This window comes from Mandrillus leucophaeus, unplaced genomic scaffold (genome assembly GCF_000951045.1).
Source record: "Mandrillus leucophaeus isolate KB7577 unplaced genomic scaffold, Mleu.le_1.0 Scaffold33, whole genome shotgun sequence".
Taxonomy (NCBI): Eukaryota; Metazoa; Chordata; class Mammalia; order Primates; family Cercopithecidae; genus Mandrillus; species Mandrillus leucophaeus.
The window spans coordinates 2,558,298-2,576,202 of record NW_012103476.1 but is presented as its reverse complement, the minus strand read 5'-3'; the positions used below and the strand labels follow the sequence as shown (position 1 = coordinate 2,576,202).

At 33.1% G+C, this 17,905-nt stretch overlaps 1 protein-coding gene across 1 annotated transcript in view; it reads right to left on the bottom strand.

Annotated features, from left to right (window-relative positions):
- The window catches only part of NCAM2 (neural cell adhesion molecule 2), a 422,844-nt gene that overhangs the window by 161,528 nt on the left and 243,411 nt on the right, over positions 1-17,905 (bottom strand). Inside the window, exon 10 of the mRNA XM_011988436.1 lies at positions 1,275-1,425. Coding sequence (XP_011843826.1) covers positions 1,275-1,425 — 151 coding nt within the window. The remainder of the gene's footprint in view (positions 1-1,274; positions 1,426-17,905) is intronic.

Sequence of the window (17,905 nt, the reverse complement as noted above, 5' to 3'; positions counted from 1 at the left end):
AAAAAGCTAAATAAGTTATTGGCATCACTTCCTCCTTTGTGTGTTCTCAATATTATCAATGCTTTTCGTTTTTCTGTTTTTTAGAAAGTGTGAGGGAGATAAAGTGCCTTTTTTAGAAGCTGCCTAATATCAGCAAATGAAGTCAGTAATTTGTGTCAGAATGAAGTTGCCTTCTATTGTTGACTACCTTTCATAATCCTTTTTTCCTTTAGAAGTTTCTGATTGGTTTTTCCATGAATTTCTTGACAAGCACAGTCTATAAAAATGTAAAATAATATAGATAACTTATGTGTATTCTTGAGAAAATATTTTCTTTCTGAAGGCATTCTTGATAAAAGAATGCATCTTGTTTCACAGTTACCATTGCATTCTATCAATATTAATGTACTAGACATGCTCCAATAGAAATACTTTGTCAATAAGAATATCTCATACATTCCACTAAGAACAGCTATGTCCTTTCAAGCATCAGAGACTTTCCAATATTGATGCTTCATAAATATTTATTGAGAACGATGTTAAGTTTCTTCCTTTTTAAATAGCATGTATACCAAATTATTTTTAAATTCCACGCAGTGACCAGCGGGGTTTTGTGAAAGCTTGACTTACATTAGCCCTCCCATTTCCCAAATCTCACATAGTTATGTACATTTTTTAATTTATTTTAAAAACTATCCTCTTCATGGTCCTTTCTTCCAGACAGAAAATAAACACTATTTTGATAAGATATCATATGAGTACATTTCACTGCATTTAAAATACTATTTATAGTTTCGGAAAATGTAAAATAGCGTAACAATTTGAATAAGATATGTAAACACTACATATCTGAGACATAATCATAAATATTATAAAGAAATAAAAAAAATTTAAAGTGATATTGACCAATTACTGATAATTAATATTTTTCAGTTTATATTGTGTTTTGAGTTCAATGTTGCAAAAAAAGAAAGTCACCATTTTCAGAAAAAGCAGTATCAAAATGATGAAATATACAGCACTGTGGAATGTCTCGTAATATCCACTAGATGTCTCCAATAACTGACTGAATGATTTTACTATATTTTCTCTAAAGCTATGCATTAAATACTGAAACATGAACTACATATATATTTTGGTTTTCCTCTAAAAATCATATTTTAGATATGCATTAAAGCTATGCATTAAATACTGAAACATGAACTACATATATATTTTGGTTTTCCTCTAAAAATCATATTTTTTCAAAGCACACAAAGTTCTTTTAATGAAAATACAAAAGGAAAGCAACTTACATTCAATATCAAGGTACATGCTCTTTTGGTGCCCTCCAATTCTACTTGCAGCTTCACAGTCATATCTCCCTGAATCTGACAACTTCACATCTTTAATATGCAGTGACGAGCTTCCATGCTGCCCTTTGACTTCGATACGGCCGTCTGGGCTCTGTTTACATCGATTCAGGAAAAAGAAAGATTTTATGCTTGTGTATGCAAAATGGTGACCAAACATATAACATTATGTTACTTCCTATGTTTCTCTGGCAAACAGAAAAAAGAAACCATTCCTGATGTAGAAAGTATTTCTTGTATAGCTAAGAATAAGTTTTTTTAAAAAAGCACACTTTTTACATTCTCATAGCTTCAGGAAGGTTTCATGTACCCTGGCTGTATAATGATAAAAAGCATTTCAGTGACTCCAAATAAAACCCAATCACTCAGCCTGATGTTTAAAGACCTCTCATGTGGTATCACCTTTCTGTCCAAGTGCACTTTACAATTTAGATGTCATCAATTCCAATTATTTTGAATTACTTGTACTCTCCACAATATCCTGTGCTTTGAATAAATACTCTTCACAGATCTGTTTTACACTTTTTCCCTTTTCTTCTCTCTGTATTTACATGGCAACATCCTACTTGCCTTTGAGTTACTGGCAAATTTTCATATTATATTAAAAATAGTTCCTGATTGCCTAAATAAATAATTATGACTTATTTGAACTACATACTTTTCTTGGAATAAATTGCTTTTACTGAAGTCTTGTTGGAACTTCAGATTTCATCCCATAGTGTGATAGTATAGTTGAACAAATGTGAGAAAATATTTATGGTACTTCATGTAAAAGTCATTTAAACTTCTAGGACAGAAACATTATATTCCAATATTTTTAGAAAGCAAATTATGTTATAGTAAAATTTACATGCAGTTGCATAAAGAAAATGTACTCCTGCAGCTATTATTTACTATGGGTTAAACATTTGTACTTAATTAACTTTATTGGAATATAACAATGAAATACATTATTAACAATGCAAAGCAAATTATTCATTTTTATAAAGAAAATGTAATTATTTCACAGTATTAAAAAGTAAATTTTAAAGTTACATGATCTTTGCTTGAAAATAAACATGTTCTCTTGTAATTACCTGTTATATATGATAAGGTTTTGACTTGTGAAAAACTACTGGTGTATATAGATGTTATCAGTACAAATGTTGGCATTTAAAAGTTATTATCAATATACCTGAAATTATTAATTTAAATTCTGGAAAAACAGGCACTTTGCCCAAGTGTGTGAGTCCTAGGAAAATTAGAAGCCATTCTCAGAATCACCATTGGCTCTGTAATGATGCGCAACATGCATTTGAGTCAAATACTTGCACTAAAAGTCCAGGGTCATTTTTTTTTTTTCCGTTTCTGACATTCTAAAGGACATGTCTCTCTTTGTGCTACAGAAACACATTACAAATATCGAAAGAAAATTCATTTATATCTTGGCTCTGATTCAACACCTACTGAAGATTCATTTAAGGCATCTGATCCTTGATTGAGACAGGTTAATGGGCATTTTAGCTGTCTGTCTAGTATTTCCAGGTTCTATCACTGAATTAAGTAAGATGATTAGAAAGCAAAGTGTCTGACTGTACATTATTATTCCATCCTTTACAAAAACGCACTCTCTGAAATTTGATTTGATGTTATGTTCTTTGCCTTTCTAGAAGATCAATTTAAGAACCGCTTACTTAAACGGTTTTTCAATATTTTAAAAATATGATTATTTTTAGAGTTTATTGTCCTTTCAAAAATCCCTTAATCTATGTGATAACCACTTCCTGAGCTTATTTCCAACATAAAGTTTTTTTTTACTATTTTAATTGTCAAACAATTGAAATTATATAGTGTGTCATGTTTATAGGTTATTTTTTGTGACCTCACCTGACTAGACATTTATTGCCAAATTTAGAATCTGATTATAGCTCACAGCATATTTGAGGTGGCCAGTATTACAGAACTTTCTTTTCTTTCCACTGTGTCATGGAACATTTTTAGAACCATTAACTCCTTTGGCCTTTTGGGAGATTGATGGATCATGTCACTTAACCATTCAACAATTATTTTGTGTCAGTGTGTGTGTGTGTTTGTGTGCGTGCGCACATGCATTTTACAATAAGCAGCCAGGCACTGGAATGCAGTGCTGAGTGAACTGTAATAGTTTATATCCTTGGTGGCATTAAAGTTAAACAAATAAGATAGATACTAATTTTACAGTACAATACAAATAAATGTGAAAAGTACCATGTAGGCAAACTGTATCTTTCTAGGAGTAAGTGGAGGAATGGGGTAGGTATGTTTCCTGATAAACCAAAGTGTGGATTGTGATCTGTAAACAGTGAAAGAAGGGTGGTGTTGAGGAAAGGAATTCCAGGCAGATGCCCTAAGAGGACTTAAGAAAGAAGTGAGAGAAGCAAGAATATGATCAGAAGAGAGTGGGGTCATGAGGTTCTCCTGATGATGGACAGACAAATAGGGACCACAGGCAGAACCCAAGATCAATGCAGATCCACAAAAGAATATGCACCCCAGGTGGACCCCTGCTTTAGATATTCTGTTTGCCTCATTTCTAATGACATTATTTCTCTGATGAGTAAGTAAACTGAACTTCGAATACTTTGAGGTAAAGACAATGCATAACTGCTAAATATGTAGACAGAAAAACCAACACTCTCCAAAAGTTATTAGAATTAATTCATCCAAACTACCTTCCCAAAATTGTTTTAATATTATATCACATCCACCAGTTTCTACAGTCATACTAAGAATTTTAAACAGAAATACTGTTTTCCCTCCCTGTAAGATTCTTCTATCTACTACTAGCAATAATGATATTTCCTCTGGGTTTGCTCCTAGCCTTCTAATCTTCTTCTTATTTCAATTTCATGAGCTGACCTCTTGTATAATTACCCTTTCTCCTGGCGGTGTAAATGATGTCAGAAAGATAAATATATGCAATCAAAGTTTTTCACTTTGGTAGTTTCCTCATTAGGTCCTGGTGTCTTCCTCTTTTCTTTGATAATAAAATCAAAAATTTATTCAACAAATAGGAATTGAATGTAATAATGATAAAAGGCAATACATACCTATGACAAATTATACTTGTCAGACAACATCCAAAAAGCTTTACATGTACTAGTCTATTTAATCTCCATGATATCACGATGAGGTTGAGGCTAGTATCTCCATTTTAAGATTAGGAAATTGAGACACAGAAATATTCAGTAACTAGCCCACGTCCCACAGCGTATAAGCTTTAGCAGCTGAATGCCCAGGTTGTCTGGCCCTGGAGTTCATGTTTAATTATTTTTGATATATGATTTACCACCTGAGTAACAACTGTGAGGTTGAACTATGTATGTACCGCAGCTATGTAACAGACATTTAGCTGGGTTCTGGGGCTAGAAATATGCTTGCATTCAAATTGAAAAGTGGACATTTTTTGCCTACTAAATGTGTTTATTTCATTAGTGATTTTTGTAATTTTTATTTTTAAAATATGTGATTCAATTTAAAATGAGGATTTCAAACACCAAAACATGCCAATAAGATATTTTAAACATGTGATGGCATGTACAATATTTGGTTTCAAAAATTAGACACAAAACATTTATTTTCGATGCTTTAATGGGAATCAATAAAGTAGCATGTTTACTTGTACATATCTAAAAAAGAAAAATGGATAAGAAAAGCAAAGCCCTTGGTCTCTCAGCTCATAAGGATCAGAGGAAAAAATTACAAATTATAATGCACACTGATATAGATGACATTCAGAAAGGAAACCTAATTTGGTAGACAAACGTGAGGAAGAGTTTCTTGTAGGTATTTATGTCAAATGGAAGGACAAGTCATAATGATAAGTCAGGAACTGTACTGGCTATGGAATTTTAAAGGTCAACTGCAAAATTAAACATGGGGGTTTCTATTCAAAATCTATTAAAATGTCAAGATGATGACCGCAGCATATTAGCCTAAACTTGGGGTCCTTCAGAGTGTGGAACCTGTGCAGTTGCACAGGTTGTACCCCTCCAAAGTCAGTCCTCACCAAGAAAAAAGTAAGAAAAGTAGGATTAAAATGGGAACTACGTGGGCTTGAACTTGAAGGGAAAAAATGCTGTATTGAAAGAGTTTAAAGGAGCTCACTGGAGCTATCAAATTAAATAAGAAGTGGAAGGGGTAAGATATGAAAGAGTTAGAGAAACAAACAAGACTACAATAAGAAGTACCAAAGCCAAAGAAAGACCAATAAGATCAAGAGAAGATGCTGAAAATCATTAGCCATCAAGGACATTTAAATCAAAACCGTGATACTACTTTGCATTCACTGGAGTGGGTATGATGAAAAAGGCAGATGTTAACACATGTTGGCCAGGATGTGAAGAAACTGGCACTCTCATGCGCTGTGAGTGGGAATGTAAAACGGTGCAGATGTTTTGGATAAAATATTTGACGGTTCCTCCAAATGTTAAACAGAGAGTTGCAGTTACATTCCACAGAGAAATGACGATGTATGTCCACACAACAACTTGTACATAAATGCTAATAACAGCATTATTAATAATGCCAAAAAGCATAAACAACTGAAATGCCTATTCACTGGTTCATGGATTCAAACAAACGAGTGGTGTATATATATACAAAGGAATATTATTTGGCAAAAACAAAAAACAAAACAAAAACAAAACAAAAACGAAATGAAGTACTCACACATGCTTCAACATGGATGAACCATGAAAATGTTACAGTAAGAGGAAAAAGCTGATAACAAAGGACAAATAATGAATAATCCAATTTCTTTGAAATTTCCAGAATAGGCTGCTTAGGGCAGGCAAGGGAATAGGAGGTGGTGGTGAGGAGATTGGGGGGTGATGACCAAAAGAAGTGATTAGATGATCCAAAATTGATTGTGTTTATGGTTGTACAATTCTAGGAATAAAAGCTTCTAATTGTACAGTTTAATGGGTGAATTGTGTGCTATGTGACTTATATGTAAATAACACTGTGAAAAGGTAAATACCTATTGAAGGTTATTGGGTGTTTTATGAACAATTGGAAAAGGACAGGATAGGTTTTAGGCAGAGGAGTAAGGTAGATGCACTTGTGATTTAAACAGATCACTCACACAGCGGGAAAAATTAAGTAAATTAGAGAGGGTGCTATGGTCTCAATGTTTGTGTCCCCTCAAAGTTCATATGTTGAAATCCTAAGCCCCACTGTGATGGTATTTTTGGAGGTTGGGCCTTTGGGAGTTGATTAGATCATGAGGGTAAAGCCCTTGTTATTAGAATTAGTGACCTATAAAACAGCCCACAGAAAGCAAGCTAGCCCCTTCCACCATATAAGAACGCAAGAACAAAACAGCATCTATAACAAAGCGAGCTCTCGGCACACACCAAATCCATCCTGCTAGCACCTTGATTTTGGACTTCCTAGTTTCTAGAACTGTGGGAAATAAATTTCTGTTGTGTGTAAGCCACTTTATGGTATTTTGTTACAGCAGCCCAAAAGACTAAGATGGTGGCGAGGGAGAACAACTGGGAATACATTACACTGATGACACACTGGGAAAGGCAATGGTAGTGAAAATGGAAAGGAGGAAGTGAATTCCAGAAATATGTTAAGGTGGAATTGATAGTGTTTTTAGTAAATGACCAAATGGGGAAGTGTTGATGAAAGAAAGGAGAAAAGAAACATTTCTAGCATTCTGTCACAGACCCCTTAAGTATAAAATGTTATCTACATTAGATTATTATAGTTATATAAAATTATACTATGGCTGAATGCATTTATGTTTTAATATAAGTACCCATATTTTAATACATGTACACAGTCTATTCCATATTCCATGCTCAATACTTTAAAATGAATATTTAAAATTAAAATATTATGGTAATAAAGCTTTAGTAAAATAAACCTTTTAGATATTTTTATTTTTAAACTTAAAACATGAGACTAGGTGGTTCGAACTGACAGTTGTCCAAATGCTGGTTTTCAAAATGTGACCTGAGTAATTATTTTATTGCACAGGCATCCTACCTACTTTAATGTAATACAATAGTTAGGACCATAAACTGCAGAACCAGAATGGATAGGCTTATATCCTGGCTGTGGCACCTATAATCTCTAAAACCTGAGGTTAACTACTTTACTTAGCGGTATCTCAGTTTGCTTTTCTGTATAATGGGTATGATAAGAATATAGATTTCAAAGGATACCTATGCAGATTAAATGAATGAATATTTGTAAAGATTTTAAAATCTGTAAAGCACATAATAAATTGGCTAAATCTACCGATATGCAGATCTAAGCAACAAATAGGAGTTTCATACACCCATCTATTTCATTGTGATTTCCAAAAGCATTCTACATATATTCCATCTCAAAGTAAAGTAATAACTTTCCCATACTCTATTTAATTGACAATGTATTTTGCTGCTAGAGTTTTCTCTTGATCCTGTGAACCACATGCAAATAGTTTATAATATTTGTCCATGGCCAATACATAATATATTTAGTAAAAGACAAAATACAATTAGGACAAAAAACGACTACAGGAAGAGACAATTCCTATAATAAATAATAAAACACTTCACATGACTCCATGTCAAGGTACATTATCAGGATGATGGTTAATATAAAAGCTCAGATTTCACTACCATGCAAAAAATTGATAAAACAAAATTTAAGTTGTACCCCCTAAATCTATAAAAAGAAAAATCACCAAGAGATAAAGAAGCCAAGAAGATAGTCAGATCTAAAATGTACATCTTGAGGTAAAATCTACTTTCTTGTCATAAAACTATGGAAAGTGCAAACAGAGATCTGAAAGAATCAGCCAAATTATATTATGAAGCTCTTCCTTTTAAAACTGTACTATAACATGGTCAGAGATGTGGTGATAATTTATGCCACACAATTGAATTCACCCTGTGAACACTGATACCATGTTATTAAACCATACTGCTCTCAAGTCACGCAACTAGTCACCAGTAAGTATTGACTGCATTGTTTCAAGGTTTTGAGGGAGTCATACATCATATGGATCAACTATTTTTAAAATCTAAAATTTAAAATGTTTTGGTATCTAATACAAAGTCAAAATTCCCTACTAGAAAACAGATAAAGTGTGATAGTTAAAATGTGTGAATTGGAAGGGCAAAGTATTGATAACTATTGAAGCTGGGTGACATATACATAGGATTTTATCACACTATTCTCTAGTATTTGTCTTCTTTTAAAACTACATTTGGTATTTTATCATGGAAATTTTCAAACATCACACCCCAGATGGGATCTTTTCCTGCAGCCTGTTTCCTGAATTAAGAGAATATGTGGAGCAGAGCAGAACCCAGACTCAAGTCTACAGCATGCTGCTACAGCATACTGAAAAGACACCTACAGATTTTTGTATTGAAAGCTACTGAGATTTTGATGACATTTAATGTGAAGAATTATGACAGCACAAGTGGACTAATACACATATTTAGTGTTGGTTGCTTTAATCCAAGTCTGGTGAGAATTAAATAAGATTAGGCAGGCTCGGTGCTAGGTACTGAGCCGAGCACTGATAAATATTAACAACATGATAAATATTGTTAGAATCAGTGATATAATTAATGCCCAGTGCCCAAGCAGTATAGTAATCTAGTTGAAATTACAGACAAATGAGAGATTTTTTTTTAAGCAAGAAGCACAATACCCTACAGGAGATGCTACAATATCAGATGATATGCTTGTAACAATGGGTGACGTATAGCACCTATTAAACAAATGTTAACTCTAGTCATTGTGCTTGTCCTTCCAGTATGTTTTCACATACATCACCATAAAACAGTCTATTGTCAAAAAATACACTATGAAGAAATTCAGAATATTTTGGGAACATTACTTCTCTATGCTTCTTGCTTTATCTACCAGGACAAATAAAAGTCCCATTCTGAGCCTTTGTCCACTCCATACTCACAGCATGGAAAAGACACAGATCAGGTCAAATGATACATCCATCTTTTTCCTGCCTAAAACAGGAAACAGTACAAAGCTTTTTCAAAGAACTAAACATACCAATCGACGCAGCAGTCCCATTACTGGGTATCTACTCCCCTAAGAGGAAATCATAGCACCTGACCTTTGGAAAGATTATGATGCTATGTCTTGATTTTGCTAGTCTTTTTATGCAGTATCCACTATGCTACTAATCCTATTCAAGGTCTTTTTCAATATTGAAAATGTTGTTCTTTTAATATATAAAAATTGTATTTGAACTGTTTTATATCATCGGCATCTCTCCTTGTTTTGCTTGTCTTTTCTGTATCTTCTAAATACATATGCAGGGCACATAAAAAAATGGATCGGGTAGTGTTCCTGTCTACTGCCATCATCTATGTCATCAGTGGTATGTTTCTATTGATACTCTTTCTGTTTTTCCTTATTACGGGTTTTTTCACCTTCCATATGCCGTGATTTTTTATTTTATGCCAGACATTGTAATTGATATATTTTGAGTGCTGTACGTTTTTGTACTCCTTAAGTATGTCCAGTCTCTTCTGAGACACTAAGTTACTTGAAAACAATTTTATTCCTTTGAGGTTTGCTTTGAAGCTGTTAGGTGAGTTGGGAACAGCCTTTAGTTTAGGCCTATTACGGCCGCACAACCAAAGCGACACTTCTAGCATTTCAGTGGTTCTTTCTATGGCCTTGCATTGTTTCCACACACACGGGCACTAAGCAATAATTAACTGAAATCTCCAACAGAGAGCACTGAAGATCTCCAGAGCCATTTCTCTCTCTTTCTGAAATTCTGTCTTCTTCACAGGACTCTGTCCTTTCTGCTACCCCGCTGTGTGAATTCCTGCACACGTTGTCACCCAAACTCAGAACACTGTCTCCTAATAGGGAAAAGAATTGAATGATTCGTCCCTGTGCTCCAGCCTGAAACCTCTCTCTAGACAGTAGGCTTCAGCAATAATGCAGCTTACATCACATGCTTCTCTTCTCTTGGGGATCGATGTGCTGCCCAACAGATTGTACATTTTGTTTTGTTGTTGCTGAGGATTTTTAAGTTCATCGTGCAAATCAGACTCTACTTCGTCCATTATGGAAGTTCTAAAAAGTATTTTAAATTGGCACTAGTTCCATAATATCAGTGCCATCTAGTGACCAAATTTTGTCACCAGTATGAGATTTGTTATGTTATAGAACACATCATTATTAATAGCATTGGTTTAATTGCACTGATACCAGAAAATTAAAAGTATCTGGCAATATATACATACATATATGTATATTTATATGCAGGTTACACACACACATATTTTCTTTTTAAACAATCACATTATACTAAATACATGTTATCATGTCTATGTCATTAGATGTATAAGAAATCTTATATAACCTATGTGTATAATTATTGTTGTATGTGCTGATATTATTATAGCAAATAAGTGTTTTATTTTGAATATGGAGATATGCTGAATGGTTCATACACTTGATTTGCCATGATGCCTTATAACTACACATTGGGTGAGAAGTTCAAGAAGGGTAAAATATATCCATATGGTGAGCTTTGAATGATCCTCAGGCTGTCTTTCTGCCTAACTCATATATAACTTATAACATTTATCTTTAAATAAATATGCCTATATTTATTGGAAACATTTTATATAGAACATGAAAGAAACATCAAAACTACTAAAACAATCAAAATCTGAAAATTGCAATTTCATCAAATTATTTTTGTTATAGAGATATAGAAACAACCAATAACTGAATAACTGGATAACACATAGATGAACTCCACTGAGCTGCTTTTGTTTGGTTTTGTTTTTGCTTTTTGTTTGTCTTAGCGTAAAGTAACCCTCCATGAAGAATAGGTAATTTATATAAACACTGTATATACAGATGAAGCTTCTTGTAATTGTTAGAAGTCTTCAATTAAAAGATAAGAAACTCTTCAGAGAGGATCTAACAGAAAGTTATTAAGATAAAATAGTGTATTGGAGAAACAGGATTGGAAATGCTGATAAAATGTATCCTTTTCAAGCAAAGCCAGAAGTCTTATTAAAACACCTTCCCAGTGTTGGATAAAATATACAATGCTGCAACAACCATAAACCATTGATACAGTATGGATTTTGTAAAAAAAAAAAAAAAATTAAAAGAATACAAGGCGTAGTATATATTCCACATGATACCTTTTCTATAAAAATCAAGGAAAATTGTGTGTCAGGTTGTGATGAATCTTTACACTAATATATATCAATCACCAGATGATTAATAAAACACTATGAATATTTTTATTAAAGGTAAATCTGGTGACAGGGGTGCTACAGACCCATGAAGCAGAAATGGTCTAGGAAATTATATGTATCTTTGCTAACATATAAAAGTGATAAGAAACAGCCTTTATCCAGCTTCTAATACTGTGTCAGGATATGCAGGTATGGAAAGTGTTTGAGTATTTATAGTACAGGGAAAATTGTGGCAAATTGTATGAGTGGGTATTTAAAAAGTATTCTACCTAGTGGTAATATCTGCAGTGTGCCAACTCATGATGCTGATTTAAACAAAGCTAGCCATGTTTCCAGTAACGTAGAAAGAGGTAGTTATGTCACAGTAAATCTCTAACATGTTCTCTATAATACACACAACGAAAGCATGCAGTTTCATTGCTCTTTAGTCTCTTGCTTCTACAAACTTGTGTATGATATGTTAATTATCACTTTCTCTATCATTTGGCCCCAAAAGAGATTCTAGTTTATAAACAAATTATTCACCAATCAATCAAAAATTTACATCTATTTATTCAAATGTTTATCAAGGAATATGCTACTAGAAAATTAATATAAATTTGTGTTTGGTTTTAAATTTTGATTCCAGTATTATCAAAGCTCTTGTCACTCTACTGGGTATAGTGAACTTTGGAATTAAATGCAAATAGCCATACAGAAAATTAACTATAGTGTTTCATATACTTAAGCTCTGAATTGACTTTTCATTTTGTAAGTTGAATGACAGTGGACTGAACTTTATCCTTAGTTTTTGTCTAAAGAATCCAACAATTAACCTAAATGTATTCACAGTTATTATCTGTTAAAAATCAATAGTCTATCATATAGATTTCAGTTTGACAGTTCAAGCACTCTCTCGGAAAATACAAAAAAATCATTCAAAACTGCAGTAAGCATATTAAAGTTTTGAAATAGCTTTCACTGAATTTAAGACTTGCAATTTTCAGTCTTCTAAATGGATAAATTACCACTGAAGAGTTTGCAATGCCCTAGGATTGATGGAGGAAACATGAAATTTCATTTAGCTAAAATTAATTGATCTTAAGAGCAGGATAAGCCGGGCATGGTGGCATGTGCCTGTAGTCACAGCTACCCAGAAGGCTGAGGTGGGAGGATTGGTTGACCTAGGAGTTCGAGGTTTCAGTGAGCCTTGATTGCAGCACTGCACTCAGTCTGGGTGAAAGAGCAAGACCCTGTCTCAGGTGTTTTTGTTTGTTTGTTTGTTTGTTTTTTTAAGTAGAATATGAGGCAAAGCAGATGGTAACAGCAATTGGAAAAGTGGTCTATCATGTAAAACCATTAAGTAAGAGCAGAGAATTCCACATAATATGAGAATATTAAACACTTTTGAACAGAACAATATATTATATAGCTCGTTTCTGGTGAATCAATCTAACCATATTAATGAGAATAACAGGCACAAGTGTGGATGTATTAAGACCTCTTAAGAAGTTATTGAAATAACGCAGGCAAGTACTGATGGATGACTTGGGCCAAGGCAGTAACAGCTGGTTGTTGAAAAGTAATTGAATTATGGATATATTTAAAGTAGGGCTAACAAAATTTGCTAAAAATACGGATTTCTATAATCTGTACTTCAATCCCCCACAATATATAATTTACCTATATAACAGACCTGTACATGTACCTCTGAACCAAAAGTAACAGTTAAAAATTGCATTTCTAGCCAAAATAAAAATAAATAAAAGCCAAAGATGATTTCAAGCATTTTCCTAAATGGAAAAACACACCACTTAATGAGAATGGGATGATTGGGGGAAAAGCGAATCTAGGGGAAAAAGAAGTACAGTATTGAACTGAATATTTTAACTTTGAAAGATTTATTTAATATCCAAGTGGAGCTGTCTGGTAAGTCATTGGACATAGAAGATGAGTTCAGTAGAGAGGTCCACAGTTGAAATTTGGAGATTACAGCATCCAGTTGATCATTAAAGCCGTAAGACTGGATGAAATCACCAAGGACTCAGCATCATTAGAGAAATCCAAGAACAAATGCCAGACTAGGGTGCCCAATTATTTAGATGTCAACTAGAAGACAAAGAATGATCAAAAGAGATTGGGGAAGTGAACAGAGTAGTAAGAGAAAAACCAAGAGAGTTCACTAGAAGCCAAAAAACATGGTACAAACAGAAGAGATTGTTTAACTAGGTCAACCATTAGGTTTCATAAAGTGAAGGTTACTGGTAAGCTTGCCAGAGAGTTTCAGTGGAGTGGTAAAATCTAACTGGAGTATGTTCAAGAGATAATTGGAGGAATAGGCACACACGTAAATATACACATACGTATGAAGGATGTGTGTGCATTTGTGTGTGTGTGTGTGTATCAAGATAAATAAGAATAACTTCAAACGTTATGGTAATGATCAATGAGGTATGATTATAAAACATGCTGGGTATAGAGAGATGAATTACTGGACCGATGTCCACAATATGTTAGAGAGGATGAAATCTAGACTCCACGTGAAAACTCAGATATTTCATTCATGTTAACATACAGGTTCCACTGGGTATGCATGCAGGTGTAGTAGTCAGGATTTATTAAGATTTTCTTCTGTTTCCAACTAATTAGTAAAAGAGGAAGTGAATCATCAGCTGAGCTTTTTGATAATAGAGGAGTTTTATAAATTTGAGAATACATATATACATATATATATATATATATATTTTTTTTTTTAGACGGAGTCTTGCTCAGTCGCCAAGGCTGGAGTGCAGTGGCGCGATCTCTGCTCACTGCAAGCTCTGCCTCCCAGGTTCACGCGGTAACAATTTTTGAAGTAGTTATCTAAAACAGTGATCAAGAAAATTAACCAAGAAAAGGTAGGATGAGTTCTAGGCAGCAGAAAGAATTCACGTTATGTTCTGGATCATAATTTTAAATAGAGACTATTTAAAATGACTGTGGGATTTTCTTCAGCTACGTTCAGCTGTGCTACTGCATGTGGAGAAAGGGGATAAAAGTAAATTAAACCATGACTTGTGTTTTGCCAGAAATGTTTCTTTAAGCGAAAAAAAAAAAAAAGTCTGGCATATACACAATGCACTGATTATTATAATAGATGATAGTAAAATATAAGTTGGTGATTAAAAGGAGTGAGCAAGGTAAGTGCTCACTTACCTTGGGGGAAATGGTAGGATTTATGCATACTAGAATTTTACTATTCCTACTTATTTGATAGAGTATGAAATACATTATCTTATAAGTAGATATGTTATTGTCAATCTAAAAATCATCTAACTTCCGAGAATGAAAGACTTAGACAAAAACTTTGTAGATCACCAAACAGAAGCAATGATGCTATCATAAGAGATAGAACATGAGGATATAATATCATAGTGAAGAAAGATTCTTATCTAAGAGGTTTTCATCCTCAATAAACACAGCTACTAAACACGTGGTATAACTGAATATGTTCACTGAATATATCTTTTTAAAATTTATTATGTTAATCCCTGAGTCAAGAGCAATGAATCCACTGCAACTTCTGTGTTAAGGCAATTTTTGTTGTAAGGAATTCAAAGTTATTCATTAATTATTGTGAAAGCAATATTATCTTACACACTGGTTTTTGTTGCATGCTTAAGCTCGACAATGAAATTCATCAAATGTATGCTTTTCTGCAATTTTTATTAGAATGTGTGCTCAAATATTTTCATATTGTACTTACTTGTATACAATTTATTCAAATTGTTTTTCTATATATTTTTAAAAATTGAACCAAAACACATTGCTGTACATACATTCAATCAAATTCATTTCATCTTGTTGTTTAAACATATCTAACATTATTCACTAGAATACCACATACCTAATTCCAATTACATTACCAGAAATTTGTTCTTTTTGTTAAGTCTATTAATATTCACTGATGTATTTGAATTTCTTTATAGCGATACGATTATATATTTTCTTCAAGTGTAGTAGTAGACTATTTCATAAGCAGATGTAAACGCTAACTGAAATCTGCATGTAGAATATGGTATTTATAAGAAGAAAATAATACATGTTTTGCTGCAAAGCCTTATTAAAATCACTTTTAGTATATAAACAACATCTTCCGCCAAATAAGTATTATAAAATTGTAAACTACTATCACATCATCTTATAAAACTGATGACAGTTTTTTAAGTGAAAGGACTTATTATAGACTTCAAAATAATCGTTTATTAGTAAATGATGTTTTAAAAAGATATATTCAATTTAAAAATATTATCTAGAATATTTCAAAGATAATTTTTTAAAATGACTTTTGCAATATACGACTAGACTTTTCTGAAAATCTTTATTCAAGCTGTGTGCAGAAAAAGATTTCAGAAAGTTGTAAATGATCGAAAACCCACCTCTCAGCAAGCTCAGAAGCATCAAGGAAGATTTCTAACAGGCCTGATTATATTCTACCACCTACATCAGATGGGGAATAGAAGTATCCATTTTGCCTACTGCCCAGCAGGACCTATATTATTGCTCTCGGAGCACTAGTATGAAAAAATGCATTAGGTAGATCTTTAAAATGTCATTCAAATAAAAAATCCTTCAGAAAAGTCCATTATCTCTGTTGGAAAAAAAAAAAAAAAAAACACAAGAAAAAAGAAAAGCACACACACAGCGTTAAAATCTACAGGTGCCAGGAACTGGTGGTATGCTGGTCAGCATTCTTCTCTACAATCAGAAATTGACTTTTGTTTCCAATTCAAAGACATCATCCAAGTAACCTTGGCTTTCCTTACTAATTGATTTATATGAAAAGCTAAACAGAAGAAAATTGAAGAAACACTCCCTCACTATACAATGTTATTAGAAAATCATCAACTAAAAAGTTAGTAAATATCTAATTTATATGAATAAAAACTATCTAAAATTTTTTAATATTTACTGAGCCAACTGGAAGACCTACAGAACAAGGAAATGTTGCAGATTGAAGGAAACTTATGTGTAAGTGGTGGACTTGTACCAGAAAAAGGTATAACAATTTACCTGCCATCACAGAGCAGACAAATCAGTGTTACAACTATCACATAATACTAGTTCATTAAGCTCTATTTTATGTAAACTTGGAATGCCAAAACTATTATGATTAGGAAGACAGGAGTCATATTAACTAATTTGTTTTATGTAACTTATTCTATATGCAGTTGTATTTAATATCAAAATCATAATAATTTTTCTAAGTAACAAATATTTCATGAATGTGGATGTGTGTGTATTTTTGTATTTTGCGTGCATGTGTGTGTCTGTGATGGAATAAATACAGTAATTTCAAAGAGAGAGGATCTCTACAGGACATGTAAACAAGAACCATTTCTGGACATTTGCAAAATAAAGCTCTTTGATCCCAACCGAAAGTTTAGTGTATCAAAAGATCTGAAAGGTAGGTGCAGTTATATCCTAGGGAGTGAGGCTCAATCAGGTTTACTTGTATACAGCTCCTTATGTGACTCTAATGTACAAAAGTGAGTTAGTCCCACTACGCCGAATATTAACTCACAGATCTAAATCCTAAACAAGACAGAATATCAGGGAAATCTAGATTATTTGAGACCCTCTAATGCAACATCACATCAAACAAAAATATTTTGTTTTAGACATTGATGATCTTGCAGATTATGCTAGAGAAATTCAAAGGAATAGACATTCTCTTGTTTGGAATGTAATGCATTCCATTATCCATAATCTCTGATTGTTGGAAATTCTACGCGTTTTTGTGATTACAACCCTGTTGATGTACTACCATGCATGGTAAGTAAGCAATGTGTCTAGTTCGACTGTATGTATGACTAAAATATCTGAACATATTATTGTGACAGTTATTTGCTAAAGTATTTTATTAAGTTTATTTATTTATTTGATTTTTATATTAGACTTCTCTCCTTGACATTTGTTCTTGGCTTTTGTTCTGTATCATTTGGTTTTTTATTTGTCTTAGAATCAAACACTAAGAATTGTCTATAACTGCATCCCAGAATGCACCTTCAGGGTTTGGTAAAAAGGTAGAAATAAAATTCCTCATAAAAGTAATAAAAATAAAGTTATAAAAAATTTGCCCAGAAGTATAACTACTCACAAGGATGTATAAAAAAAGACTTATATACTGTCCTTCAATCTTAAAGACAGTGCTATAAATATACCATTTTTTTATATTTTAGTTTTTCATTTCACCAGAGCTTTTTTAAAAAGTGCAGATATGGGCCGGGCGCGGTGGCTCAAGCCTGTAATCCCAGCACTTTGGGAGGCCGAGACTGGCGGATCACGAGGTCAGGAGATCGAGACCAGCCTGGCTAACACGGTGAA